The following is a 14,470-nucleotide window of genomic DNA, read 5'->3' on the forward strand; positions in this document are numbered from 1 at the left end:
GGTGGAGAGTCTGCCTTCGCCTGTCTTGGGCTGCCCAGAGAGCCCCTGGCAACCTCTAGTCCACACCATGGATTCTTAGCCAGGTCCCAACCCAGGTTGGTCAAGGGTCACTGACATGTTATGGGAATATCCGAGAGCTTCTCGCCTGTGGGGAGCCTCACAGACTTGGTCACAGTTGAGTCATCTCATCTGGAAGTGAGCGAGCAAGGAGTCTGGCTGCAGCCCGCCAGCTCAGCGTCAGGGATGTCCTTCAGAGGAGCCGTGATGCTGCGGCCTCTGCGTTTTTCCTGTGTGCCCAGGAACCACGCCCGCAGTGGGGCCCACGCACCCCTCTAAAGACACCAGGGTCCTCTGTATACCTGGACATCATTGACACACTTTTATTTTGTCAAGATAAAAAAATTCCTAGAGGTATATTAGCTCATGAATAGCAAATTTGGGGTCATTGTAGGACAGTGTTGGATTTGCCTTTTTTTTTTTTTTTTTTTTTTTTTTTTTTAAAAACACCTTATAAGCCCTGTCTACCAAGAGTGGATACATAACCTGTATCTAATCTTGAGGAAACATCTGATACACCCAAATGGAGCGACATTCTGCAGACTAGCTGCCTGTATTCTTCAAAAATGAGAAGGTTGTAAAACACAAAGACTGTGAAGAACTGTCCAGATTACAGGCCATTAACAAAACTTGACACCACTGTCACAGATAATTTCCACTGGATTCTGAACCAGGGGATAATCTTTTCCATTTGCAATTAGATTGGGTGTTTTTGCAAAATTTGAATAATATTTGTAGGATAGATAGTAGTATTGTATCCAAACTAATTTTGTGATTTTGATTTTTTGGGCAGGTGAGGGTTGGTAACACATGAACATTTTAGGGGCAAAGGGACATTATATGCTGTTCACTCTCAAATGGTCCAGAGAAAAGTGTCTGTGTCTTTCTGTCTAAAGATGATAGGGGAAGATTGGGAAATAAATGTGGTCAGATGTTAGCATTTGGGGAATTCAAGTATATGGGAATGTTTTTCTGCTGGTCTCATAGCTGTTCTGTAAATCTGAAATTATTTCAAAACAATTAAAAAATGAATGGATACCAGCTTGGGCAACATTGCAAGACTCTATCTCTACAAAAAAGAAAATACAAAATTTAGCTGTGCATGGTGGCGTGTGCCTGTGGTTCCAGCTACTCAGGAGGCTGAGGTGGGAGGATTGCTTGAGCCCAGGAGGTCGAGGCTGCAGTGAGCCGTGATCGTAACACTGCACTCCAGCCTGGGTCACAGAGTGAGACCCTGTCTCAAAAAAAAAAAAAAAAAAAAAAAAAAAGGTAAACATTAAATCATCAAATATCTTACTTCGTTACTAAGCTAGAAAGTAGATGATTTTATGTTTATTTCCACAGTAATTGTTGAAATAAAGGTTTCTCAGTTACTTCTTGGGTTAGCTGAGAGTGAGTAGCGTAGAACACTGTTTCCAAGGCCCTGGATGCCAGTGCTGCCTAGTAGATGTCCTGTGATGATAGAAATGTTCCAGCCTGCAGCGTCCCAGAGAGTAGCCACTAGCCACATGGCAGTTCATGCTTATAAGGCTATATGTGGCTAGTGGCTACTGTCTGGGATGATGCAGCTCCAGAATTTTCTCTAATGGTGTTCATGTACACTGAAATTATGAATTTTTAATATTTTAGCACATTTCTTTGTTACAAAAAATCTTCTTACTTTGAACGTGTATGTTTTTGCTCATGAAACTTTTAATATTCCCTGAGCTTTTCTCCCCTCAAATTTCCAAAATTTTCTATCCTTAGTGTCAGTAGGAAGAAAAAGTCCAATAGACATATTTGTTTGTTTACCTTTAATTCGGAGCCAGCAAAAGGATGTGATTCTGAACCACGGGTTGTGTCTGCAGGAATTCAGCTGAAAAAGGTGCAGGAGCAGCGGGAGCAGGAGGCCAAGCGGGAGCCTGTGGGGAATGACGTGGCCACCATCCTGTCCCGGCGCATCGCCGTGGAGTACAGCGACTCTGACGACGACTCAGAGTTCGACGAGAACGACTGGTCCGACTGAGCGGAGGCCGGCACTGAGGCCGCATGTGGGAGCGTGTTGAAGAGTTTAAGTGGTCTCTACACCCAAATAGTGGTATTCTAATCCCGTAGCATAGCACCTTTTGTATAAATAATGTGATATTGCTTCTGCACATCCAAAAATTCTGGGTCTTTTCAGTATTTACTGTGTAATACTTAAGTGCCACTGAACATAGCAAATTGTGCTACACATGGGGAAATAGGCTGTCACTATCGCATTGTCCTGAAAACAGCATCTGCTTTCCTCTTGACCATGGGAGTATTTCGTGCAGTTTGGGTTTACTCTTACTGATCAGTATAACTCTGCAGACTTGCTGTGTGTTTGTGAAGCTGCCTGGTGTTAGGTCTCTGCAAGACTAATGACTATGTCAGAGTGATGTCTTCCAACCAGTAAGTGATATTGTTTCACCGCTTTGAGTTTTCCTTTTCTATTTTTAAAGGATGTGTTTCTGAAGAAGTTGGTTTTAGAGGGAAAGGTTCAACGAATAGAGAGAATCCGAGGTTTCTGCTTTCAGTTTCTTGGCTTGGTAGCCTCTAAGTGAATCTGAATGCTCTGCTGAATAATTTCATTGCCTCTGCTCACGCCTGTCGAATATGAAATTGGAAGGGCCCTTTTCAGGCTGGGTTCCCTGTGGGCCTTTGCTTAGTAAATGCCTGTTGATGGTTTTGCAAGAGAGTTCAGAGCTCAACAGTAATGAAAGTGAAGAACAGAGTCCTTTTTCCTTCCTGGGGCCATTAGGGATGACACTCAAGATACTTGCCAGCCTCTCCAGTGTGGGCACCAGCTGGCCGAAACAGATGCGAGCAGTCCATGACTCTGGGAGCTACACTGCTGAGCTGGGCAGAGCTGCGGCACAGGGCCTGGGCTGCAAAGGAGCCCCGCTCCTTTAATTTCCTGACAGCTGTGTCCTGAGTGAGCCGCAGGAGTTCTGAGCTCCTCAGCGAGCAACAGGCAGCGCTTTGGATGGCACCTTTCGCCACTTGGTCGGAATTTTAAAAGCTTAGGTTTAGGTGAAAGTAGATATTGACAGCTATTCACCTTTCACGGTGCTGGAGCCAGATTAGGGATCACTCCCGTGAGGAGGGCCTTCACCCTGTCCTAGAAGCACACGGTTCTCCTCTCTCCTGTTGTTGGCACATTAAATGATAAAAAGCACCTCCTGAGATTCCCTTGATCTGCCCTGCTGCTGTAGCACAGCGCCACGCCCTCGCCTCTGCCCTTCCTGCTGTTCCCACGTGGCAATACCAGGGCCCCACGGGGAAACTCAAGAATGAGAGCTTCTGTATTTTGTAATTCTGGATGAAAGATAACTGTTTGTGTTGAATAAACAGGTGCTCCAGGCTTTGATTATAGATGCGACTTCAAAAATATGCTAAGACCCCTGACTTACTAAGGACTTTCACCTATTTAACAGTGTTTCATATGCATAGTTACTTGGTTATGATGGGAAGGGAAGAATCTGGAGCTAAAAGCAGAGCTGTTTGAGGTGACGGTAGGAATGTCAGCAGGATGGTGACGGGGGTTTTAGTTAATGCATCTGAGCAAGTCAGCCAGCCCCGAAATCCCCTCCGTGTGTGTGTCTCCAGTGGATACCTGTTGAGCTTGCGGGCAGTGACTGCACAGAGGCTGTCCATTGGGTTCAGTCATGTAGATCTGAAGCCCTGAAAAGCCTCATGTCTGCATCCCCTTTCCAAGGCTGCTTCCCTGGCGTGTCTGTTCTCTCCTCTGTCCCAGGCGCTGGGAGCGGCCTCTTCAGCGTCTTTTCCTAGAGCTGGTCACCACTAGGCTGTCACTATAAATTCCTTGAGTATAAGTAACAGTTATTAATGAACTTCTAAATTTCTAAGTTCTCTCTCTCTCTCTTTTTCTTTTTCTTTTTTTTCTTTTTTTTTTTTTTTTTTTGTTGTTGTTGTTAAAAAGGGCCTACTACACTGGCATTATTCTTAGGACTTCTGTGGCTTTCAAAGTCTGACTGACTCGGCTTTCTTGTTCCTTTTGTAGTAGGAGTTCCTCGTGTGGGTCTGGAACTCCCATTTGGTAAATGCTTCTTTGTTTTTATGGCCCTTCTGTTCTCAGGATGGAGAGAACACAGAAGCTACTATCCATGTCAGGATTTATTCTATTTATATCTTATTACAATGAAATTAGTGGCACTTTATTCATAAATATTCATGAGCCTGTTAATTATTAGTTGTCTTCCTGTAGTTGAATCAACAAGTTATTTTCAACTCAGTTTTATGACTTGTGAAAAAGCTTTTGCCTTGCTGTGTACCATAACCTTTAAAAGAATGGAAAATGACTGAAATCCAATTTAGATTATTTTTAGAGTATTTTTCCAGCAAATTCAACTTATTGTGAAATTTAAATCCAGATCTTTTCTAATATGGTATCACATGAAAAGAATAAAGAGAAGATTTGAATTTTCAGTTTCATTTTCAAAAACTATTTACCAAAACAAATGGAGAAGAAACATTCAAAAGCACATTTCATTTCTACACACTTTATGTTATAAATTACAGTTAGAAATTGTAAGGTAATTTTAAATTGTCCCTCGTATTATTTCTCCATGTCTGTTTTAGTTTAATGTCTCCTAAGCTTTTTTCTCATAGCGTAGCCCTAGGGAAGGGATGGGAAGGTTGCCCAGTCCCTGCTGGCTGTGCACACAGGAGACGGTGGAGCACAAGGCGAGTTTGCACTGTCAATCCCAGACCGTAAGCTTGGCTACACTGATATTTTTCTTTACTAAGGATACTACTCAAAAGTTAACATTTTCACCTCAGTAAATTTTTAGAACATCAAAATGTTTTCTGAGCACCAAGTGGCTAGGTTGTAAAAGTTTTATAATAATTTGCAATTAAAATACATGATACATTTTAATCCATTAAAGACTAGTGGGAATGTATCAGCCAGAGTAGCAAGTAATTTTTGTTTTATAAATCATAGTATCTGTCATCTTGCAGTATTACCAATGCTGTTGTAAATTGAATTTAAAGTGGTATTAAAAACTGTTAAACAATTTTTATCTGTTTGTATATCTTACTATAGATTATGTACAAGTAACATCTAAATAAAATTACACTTTTAACCCTAAGAGGTTTTGCTTATTAATAACAGTGTTGTACGTTTGGCTTTTTTGGAAGAGAACTCAGTGTTAAATGGTTTTTTGTTTGTTTTTGCTTTTGTTTAGCATTTTCCTTATTAGACAACAGAAGATCCTGCTTTGGTTTCCATTTCTACATAATTTTTGTGTCACCAATTCAATTCATATTGAATTCCTGAAGGACTCGGGGCAGCGTTAGTCTGGTTAGAAAGAAAGCCATGCTGAGAGTAGGGAGCCACCTGTTGAGAGGATAGAGCCTGGGGCAGGAGGGTCTTAACCACATTTACTCTCAACAGTAAAAGTGAATAGCACGCTGTGGTATGTATTGCTTATGGGATGTTTTCATTTAATCCTTACAATAATCCGTAACATTCAGTTTCATGTGTGGGAAACTAGAGTGAAGCTAGGTTACTCTGTCAGGGACCTTAGTCAATAGAAAACTCAGTTCTGGGGCAGAATCACACGTGGGGGTAATGGGAGTCGAGATTGGGTGGGTTAGTGTGGCCACATACATCAGAGACAGCCAGACTGGAGGTCAGGCTTCCTGTAGTAGCTGCTTTCAAGTTCCTGATGCACACCGTGTGTACCTCTACCACGGCGCACATCATGTGGTATGATGGCTGGTTCTGTGTGTAGCTTTTCACTAGACTGTGTGTTCCTTGTAGACCTAAGTCATCTTTGCATCCTGAGAGCCTTGGCACAGCACCCAGTCTCCTAGGCAATGAATGAGCAGCTGCTTTTTGCATGATTAGATGAGTGGATGGATTTCTGAGTGGTTTTCTTTAGCAAAAAGTAAAGTGTGAGCAACTTTTTAAAACATGGCAAATTCTACCAAATACCTTGCATTTCCTCCTTAGTACTTGTCATCTGATGCGTGGCTCCCTCTTTGTGATGTGTATTCCCCACCAGACTGAGCTCTGGGAGGCAGGAAGGGGCCTGTTCTGCTGCTGTATCCTGTGTCTTGAGCACAGCACCTGGCACTTTCTAGGTGTCCCATAGTTATTCAGGGATCGTGGTTCATAGGGAAAAAGGGGAGGCTTCTTCAACAACTATTTGTGAGCCTAATAAGATTTTAAATACATGGATATGTGTCAAACACTTGGAAGAGTGCCTGGTGCTAAGCAGACACCCAGTGGATGTGACTGCCCCTTTCGTCTACAAGCCACTGGCTGGAAAAGAGTGGCAGGCCGGGCTCCACCCTCATGGGGACTGCTCATCCAATGAGAAAAAAGGACATTAAATATTGTCGATTAAGTAATTTAGAGCATTTGACATGTGCTGTAGTTTGGGGCGGAATGAGAAGTGCCCAATCTCAGTGGGCCAAGGGAAGCTGAGATTTGAGAATACACAGAAGTTAGCACAGGGAGGGAAAGGAGTTTTTCAGTAGAGGGAACAGCATATGCTTTCCCTAAGGTGGGAAAGACAGTTCGGGGTGAGAATGGAACTAAAGTGTCAGTGGAATGGAAGCACTTAGGGGAGGAAGTGTCATGAGATGGGATACAAAGACGCTGGAAACCTCCCATGCCCAGCATTTGGGATTCAGGGAGCTTTCTGAGCCAACAAACCCCACTATGATAACATATCTGCCATAGCTGCACACCTATCAAAATCTTCGTATTTACAGCCTATTGGTTTTTTATTGATCTTGATAGCCTCATGCCTTAGATGGCATTAATATTAGAAAGGATCTGAGGTCCGTTTTATTTATATGTATTTAGAAGGCATCTTGGTGCTCTGCTAGTCTAGCTCCTAGCTTTAAAGATGGGGAAAAGGCCATTGCCTCCATTGATGGGGGCTCAAAGCTTGGTCTCTTAACTCTTGAATTTTCAATTCAAGAGTTCAAGAGTTCCATAAAGTTGTTCAGTAAACACTCATATACCCCTCTCTATCTATTCATCAGTTCTTATTTTTTATGCATTTCAAAGTAATGTGTATACTTCACCCTGAATTCTTCAGCATACATATCATTAGAGTTTAATATTTATAACGTAAAATATACTTAGAGTAGGTTCAATGACTCTATTCAGTCATCTGTTACGTAATTTGCTCTTAAGCCCATCTAGTAAATTTTTTATTTCAGACATTGGATTTTTTTTCACTCTAGAATGTCCTGATGGTTCTTTTTTGTTGTTCATTTATTATAAGCTTATTTTCTATCTTTGAGCATAGTTATACTGGCTCTTTAAAAATCTTTGCTAATTCTAACATCTGGATTTTTTTTCAGGATCAGTCCCTATTGATTGTTTTCACCCTTGAGTGCATGCCTAATAGTTTTGGATTGTATTGTAAACTTGGTGGATGATGTATTTTAGAGACTCTGGATTCTGTTATGTTCCTCCAAAAAGTACTGATTTTTTTTTTTTTTTTTAAGGAAGACAGTTAACATGGCTAGATTTAAGCTCTCAATTCTCCGCTGCCCCCATCACCCAGCACACACACAATGGATAATAACAGAAGTTTCTTAAGTTCTTTTAACCTTAGCCAGGCTGCTTGGAGTTTCTTTGGCTCATGCTTGGTTACAGGATCAAACAGAGACTCAGGCAGTTTTACACAGAATTTTTGGATCCCTCTCTGGCCCTTGTTTGTAGGAACACTTCACTTTCAATCTTCTTTGATCGCTCTGAACTCAGCCCTCTCATTTTTTTAAGCCAGTAAGATTGTGGGTTAAGTCAGCCAGCCAAGACTGCAGATTTTCTGTTCAGGCTTAGCTGCCTGCTTGGCAGAACAGGGCCTGCCCTCACCAAAACGCCTTTAATAATCAGAAATGCAAAGCCTTTTTCTTCTGCCAAGCATCAGCTCCCCCCTCGTGTGTTTCTGGTTTTGATTTCTGTGCAATGCCTTCGATGGCTGTGAGGTGTATTTTGTCCAGTTCATAACTGTTGTCATAGTAATTTGGTCTGAAATGAGCTAGTTCTCCAGTCCCAGAAGCTTCATTCTATAAATATTTGATGCAACATTTTTAAAAATGTTAATGTAAATTTAAAAATGCAGACTGATGTTTAATACCTAATTACAACAAATGATCAGCGTCTCCATTTTTCTGCCAGGCAAACTTGTGTTTGCAAGGACCCCACAATAAAACCGGTAACATAGTTCTTTAACAAAGTGGTATCCAAGTATTGCATGATGTGATAGGAAACACGTGTCTGCATCTTCTCATCTGAATCGGAATGTTCTTTAAGGCTGGGTGCTATGGCTCACGCCTGTAATCCCAGCACTTTGGAAGGCTGAGGTGGGCGGGTCATTTGAGGTCAGGAGTTCGAAACCAGCCTGGCCAACATGGTGAAACCCTGTCTCTACTAAAAATACAGAAATTAGCCGTGCATGGTGGTGTGCACCTGTAATCCCAGCTACTCGGGAGGCTGAGGCAGGAGAATTGCTTGAATCTGGGAGGCGGAGGTTGGAGGTTGCAGTGAGCTGGGATTGCGCCACTGCACTTCAGCTTGGGAGACAGAGCGAGACTGTGTCTCAAATATAAAATAAAACAACCAAACCCAGAATGTTCTTTAAACCGTACAAGCAGAACAGTATGTGAGTCTCATGGGCATTAGGACTACTTTAACAAATCGTCAGCCTTGCCCCCAGTCTCCATTATGTTTACCAAATAACTTTAATATTTTCACTGAGTTTTATAAATTTAGATTTCAGGAATAAATCTATACACATAAAATACTTACTTTTAATTACTGGGGTTCATTTGAATCACGGGTTCCACCACCTAGAAGTTTGCAATCACCGCCTAGCATCACCACTGTGTAAGGGTTCGTATGGGGCCGTGGTATGGGACCGTGCACTGCGCTCAGATTTGCTGTTCTGTGAAGACAGTCCTAAAACACAGCTGTTGTGTCACAAGCTTTCGAGGACATGGATATTTAATTTGGAGGGGTGGGTGACTTGTAAAGGTGTCCCAGCAGGGAACTAGATGAGAAGGAGATTTGCTTCCTGAGTATACTTCTTCTCGGGCCTGGCACCTGGACATTGATTTGTCGAAACACATGAGCACTGTCCTGTGGATGTCGGTACATGTGATCTTTTAATTGCCCCTCTGCATTTACCCTGTGCACTTGTGATGTGAGTAATTAGCTTGAAATGCAGCACCATGATTAGTTAGAGGTGGTGAATTGGCCGATGATGTACCATGAAGAAAAATTAAGAAAATATGCCATTTAAGAGTAATTCAAAAACCTACCAAGTGGTACTTAACGTGAAATGACATTTAAAAGCATTTCACATTCGAGGATGTGCGTCAGCTGCTGTGGCCTAAAACCAGTTTAAATAGCAGTTTGATTCTGCCGCCGGCATGTCCTGAACCTGTGAACGTGACTTAGCATCCGCATTTAGAAGACGTTTCTTTGCCTGTATGTAGGTGACGGTGGTTTGAAGTGTATCTTCTCCTCTTCTGAGAGCCATACTTGAAGATCGTGATAATTAAGTTAGGGGAGCAGCTTTCAACTCCTTCAAAATGTCTTTTGATATTTTGGAGACCTAGCCAGGCATGGTGGTGGCTCATGCCTGTAACTCCAGCAATTTGGGAAGCTGAGATGGGACGATCACTGAGCTCAGGAGTTTGAGACCAGCCTAGGCAACATAGCAAGACCCCATTGCTACAAAAAGAAAAGGAAATTCGCTGGGCATAGCAGCTCACTTCTGTTGTTTTGGCTACTCAGGAGGCTGAGATGGGAGGATTGCTTGAGCCCCGGGCGTCAAGGCTGCAGTGAGCTATGATCGCACCATTGCACTCCAGCCTGGGTGACAGAGCGAGACTGTCTCACACAACAACAACAACAACAAAAACCATGCACACACATCAAAGAATCAAAGACCTGGGCCTTCATTTGGTTTTCCAGTTGGGGGATTTCAGCGACGTGCCTTGAGGTCCACGGCAGGAAGCGGTGTGGTGATCAGCACTGGATGATTGACATGAAGGTCCCCAGGTCGCCTCCTCCCAGGGCGCCTGGCCACATTTCCATCTGCAGAGGTCAGTGTTGCTGTGGCTCCAGCAGCCCCGTGTCCCTCCTGTCCCCGTCTCTGGCTCGCCTTGTCACTGCAAACCTCCCTCCTCCACCAGCACAACTTTCCTTGCCAGGCTCCTTCCTCACAGAGGCCGCGGGTCCCTGTGGCCCCCACATCGCCTTGGCTCCTGCCCTCCTTCCCTCTTCCCTCGACAGGTGACTTGTCCTCTCCTGTCCTCTCCAGATGCTTCCACAGCCAGCCCGGTCAGACCCTGCCACACTGGGTTTTGGGGGTGCAGAAGCCCACATAAGTTAATAAAGGAGCCGGCCCTCTCAACAGAGATTAGAAATCCCAGGCTCATTCCCACAATGCCTGCCTGGGATGTGTGTTCAAATACAGATGTCCAGGCCCCATCCCAAACCTACTGCATCAAAACCTTGAGCACAGGACCAGAATCCACAGTTTCCCTGGCAGCCTTCTGGAGTGGTTCTCACTAGGCAAGCCAAAGTTAGGCCCTGCCCCTCGTGCTGACCTGGAATGATTGACAGGAGCCCAAAGATGCCACCTGCGATGCTCTGGGCTATTGGATGACGAATGGTGCCTCACGGACTCCAGGGGGACCCAGCGCCCTCTCCAGAGGCGGTCTCTTCCTCCAGTGTCTGGTTGGCAGCAGCTGAAGCGCTGCCCACAAAGGTGTGCTGCGTTATGACCCAGTCGTGTTCATCTTTGGACCCCAGATGCAAAGATGCAGAGCTGCCATCCTTAATGCCCATGTTCCTCTCGGAGCAGCTCTCCCTGTTCCACAGCCCCTTGCTGTCTGCACGCCCCCGAGCTTCTCACTTGGTCAGGTTGACGGTGCTGGCCAGTGCTGGCCGCACAAAGCATGTGGGAGTTCACGGTCCTGGCGCAGGTCATTCACGAGCTCCTTCCTATTCAGGGCTTGGGGAGGAGAGGGGCCTGAGCTTTGCCTGTGGGCTGTCCGCACTGATGTTACTCACTGGATGGCCTTCCTGGGCTGGAGTGGGGAGAGGATCCTATTCTCTGCTGTTTCCACTGCTTGGGTCCTTGTGGCAGACACAGGGGCTGGCACACTGCATGCAAGTGGAGAAAGTCAGCATGGCCTCTCCCAGCTCCCCCCACCGGATGCTGTGGACATCAGCCTGGCACTCTTACGTGTCCCTGCATGGCCCCCGTGTCCTGCCCCCTGACTTCTGCCCTAGGCTGTTTGCGTGATGCATCTCCTGTGCAGTCCGGCCAGCCCTCCCTCCTCCTCCAGCAGACAGTGGAGACCTAAGAGGTGATGCGTCACGGCAGCAGGACCCCACCCCTTGGCCTCAGCTGGGACAGGCAGCATCAGAGGACGCATTTAAGGTAGCAAAGGCCTGCACTGATTTCTTTTTGGGTCACGTCTTTTACAAAGATGTTTTGCTGGGGGCTGTCTGTGGTCTGCCACGCTTAGGCGGAGAAGGAAGCTTTCTTCCCCTTCTCTTCCTGACTGGCTTCCCTTGGCGGTGCTCAGATATTCTACCTGCAGGGGCCACCCATGGGGCCTGCCCAGATCCACTTTCCCACATATTACTTGACTTTAAATGGGAAACAGAGTAAACATTCTTGGGTGACCCCCATACCTAGGAATCCTGGTTATCTGCCTTCTGCTAAGACCTGGGCCAGAGACTGATTTACACCTAGTGGGCCCCCGACCTCGTTCTGACAAAGGCCACATATGTGTTGAACCTGGTGGCCCAGGAGACTGGAGTCGGTCAGTGCCTGTCCCTCCCCGTTGCCCATCTGGGCTTGTTCCCAGCCGAGCACTGAAAGGGAGCAGCGCTGTCTGTGCTAAGACCCTTGGAAGGAAGAGATTGTGGAAGGTGATTAGGATGAGTGTCTCCCTGATTCAGGCCTGGTGAGGGAGGAGGTGTGGCCGCCTGAGTTCAGCGGCTCAGCGGTGTTAACTAGGGAGCAGTGCGAGGTGCAGTCAGGGCAGGAAAGGAGGACAGTCCCGCCCTCTGTGGCCTGGGCCGCTGACAGCAGGGTGGGGCGATGGGGAGCGGGTAAGTGGAACCAGGAGTCCCCAGTCCTCCAGCTTAGCGTGACTCAGTGTGTGAACCCCTCACTGGGGACCCCTCTGTGCCTGACCCCACCCAGAGGGGCAGATGACACGAAAATCAACCACTGCATCCCCAGGACCGCCACACATCCGCTGAAGGAACAGCTGCATCTGCCGGAGGGATGCTCTGGGCCCTGCGGGGCAAGCAGGTCTGAGCCTCAGCCTGGTGCATCTCTGCTGGAGTGTGGTGACATCCTCCGTCGCATTTCCCACTTAGAGGAAGCAGCAGCAGCTTTGGGCTGAGCAATCTTTTTTTTTTTTGAGACGGGGTCTCATTTGTTGCTCAGGCTGGAGTGCAGTGGTACAATCATAGCTCACTGCAGTCTCAAGCTGGAGCGATCCTCCTGCCTCAAATCTCCCAAGTAGCTGGGACTACAGGTGCGCACCACCACACCTGGCTATTTTTTTGTAAAGATGGGGTCTTGCTATGTTCTATTCCACGCCCAGCCCTTCTGATGCCAGATGCTGAATCCCTGGCCCTGAGCTCCTCCTCCCCAAGGGCCGTTTGCAGGAGGAAGTTGGTCAGCTCCTAGCCATTCAGCTGCTCTGCCTGTGGCCCTGATTGCCACTTGGAGGGTGATGGCTGGAGGCCCAAATGGACACCCAAAAGCAGATGAGCTTGATGCGAGGAACAAGGAATAAGAAACAATGTGGCCTCTTTCAATGTGAGGCTGCAGGGCTAGCCTCAGAGGGTGGTCTGCCCCCAGATTTGGCCTAGAAGCCAATGGTTAAACTCCCAGAGCTGTAGGTTGCTCCCAGGCCTGACTCCCACCCTCCCCAGCTCCACCCTGGGTCTGGGTTGAAGTAAATGTCTGGGACGGAGTAGGGGACATCTGCCTGACTCACTTCATTTTGAAGTTTACCCACGATTGACATCAGAGCTGCATTGTTGAACTGTCCTGCCTTTTTCCCTGCAAATGTTGAAGGAGGGTGTTTAGGGAGGCAGGAAGCAGGGCTGGCCCCATGGGTGACGGGTGAGGGTTGGGGGTTCCTGGAGAGCAGCCCTGCTCCAGGAGCATGCACGGGCACTGGCTCTACACTGGGCAGAGGAGTAGGGACAGAGGAGTGGTTGTTTTGGAGAGCGGCTGCTGGAGGGTAGCTGTGGAGTGTCGAGGAACAGGCAGCTGTGTGAACAGGCTAACTTCAGAGTGGCCTGGGAGCTGAGGATATGGAGGTCAGCCTGCACACCATGTGGACAGAGAGCGGGGTGGGGTTGCCAATGCGGGCGTGGGCTGGGAAATCTTGCTTGACATCCCCCAAACCCTGGGATGCCACGCCCCCGCCCCAAGGGCTCCCTGAGCAGGGAGGGAGGCAGGCCAGGCTCAGGACTGCCGCTTAGAGGCCCCTCAGGAGTGAGCTGCATGACGGCGGAGCGGGGCCGGGGCGGCCCCTGTGACCACCCTGGAGGAGACGCGGGGGGCGCAGCGTCACCGTGTCCCTGGCCTCTGCAGCCCTGTGTGCCCGCTTCTTCCAGGGCTGGGGTACAGGCCTAGGTATTTGAACATTTAAAACTAAAACCATTAGAAATCTGTCTTTGGAAGTGTTGGGGCTCAGAAAATGCTACCCCAAAATGGAAGTCTCGGAAGCAGCCTCAGAAGCAAAAGATTTTCCCTGACCTCCTGCCACCCTCCTGTCTCTTAGTCCCATTCTCCCCCGAGGCTACCCACAGAAACCAGAATCCCTCTTCCCCAAGATGGGTCATAGAAACCAGACCCGCTTCTCTCCAAAGCCAGCCATAAAACCTGTGCCTCTTTTTTCCTTCTCTGCCTTTCTGTGTAAAAACTGGTCATAAGGAAATGATCTGACCTACCTTGTTTGACCTCTGGTCCTAAGACCCCCTCATTCCAGAAGGAAGGAATGGGTGCTCAGAGGCCAGGCAGAATCTAGCCGGACAGGCCTTGCTGGGTGTCCTCACTCGGTCTCGACGCTGGATCACACCCTTCTTGTCCATCATATTCTACCCGGCCGTCCATACTTTGTTGGACGGAAGCATAAAAATGGGCAAGTTCCCCTGTACCTTCGGTCTTTATTCTGAAGGCTCCTGTGTACATACGTTACATAAACGTTTATGCCTTTTCTCCAGTTAATCTGCCTGTTGTCAGCTGCTTTTGCCCCCGGGCTCCCGAAGAGGACAGGGCGCTTCTGAGCTCCGGGCCTGTGGTTCCTCCTGGCGGGTGGACTTTACACAAATGTCAGAGGCCCCCGCGCTGTAAAAAGCAGGTGAAGTGAA

The 14,470-nt window shown here is 47.0% G+C and overlaps 1 protein-coding gene across 11 annotated transcripts in view; it reads left to right on the plus strand.

The window, feature by feature from the left end:
- WASF3 (WASP family member 3) overlaps nucleotides 1-5,171 on the plus strand; it is a 132,651-nt gene extending 127,480 nt beyond the window's left edge. For all 11 annotated transcript variants that reach the window (XM_037986891.2, XM_008021781.3, XM_008021786.3 and 8 more), the window contains one exon: nucleotides 1,905-5,171. In XM_037986891.2, the coding sequence (XP_037842819.1) occupies nucleotides 1,905-2,062 (158 nt within the window). In that variant the 3' untranslated portion in view covers nucleotides 2,063-5,171. The remainder of the gene's footprint in view (nucleotides 1-1,904) is intronic.
- Nucleotides 5,172-14,470: the final 9,299 nt, after the last annotated feature.

Source organism: Chlorocebus sabaeus, chromosome 3 (assembly GCF_047675955.1).
Source record: "Chlorocebus sabaeus isolate Y175 chromosome 3, mChlSab1.0.hap1, whole genome shotgun sequence".
NCBI classification, from domain to species: Eukaryota; Metazoa; Chordata; class Mammalia; order Primates; family Cercopithecidae; genus Chlorocebus; species Chlorocebus sabaeus.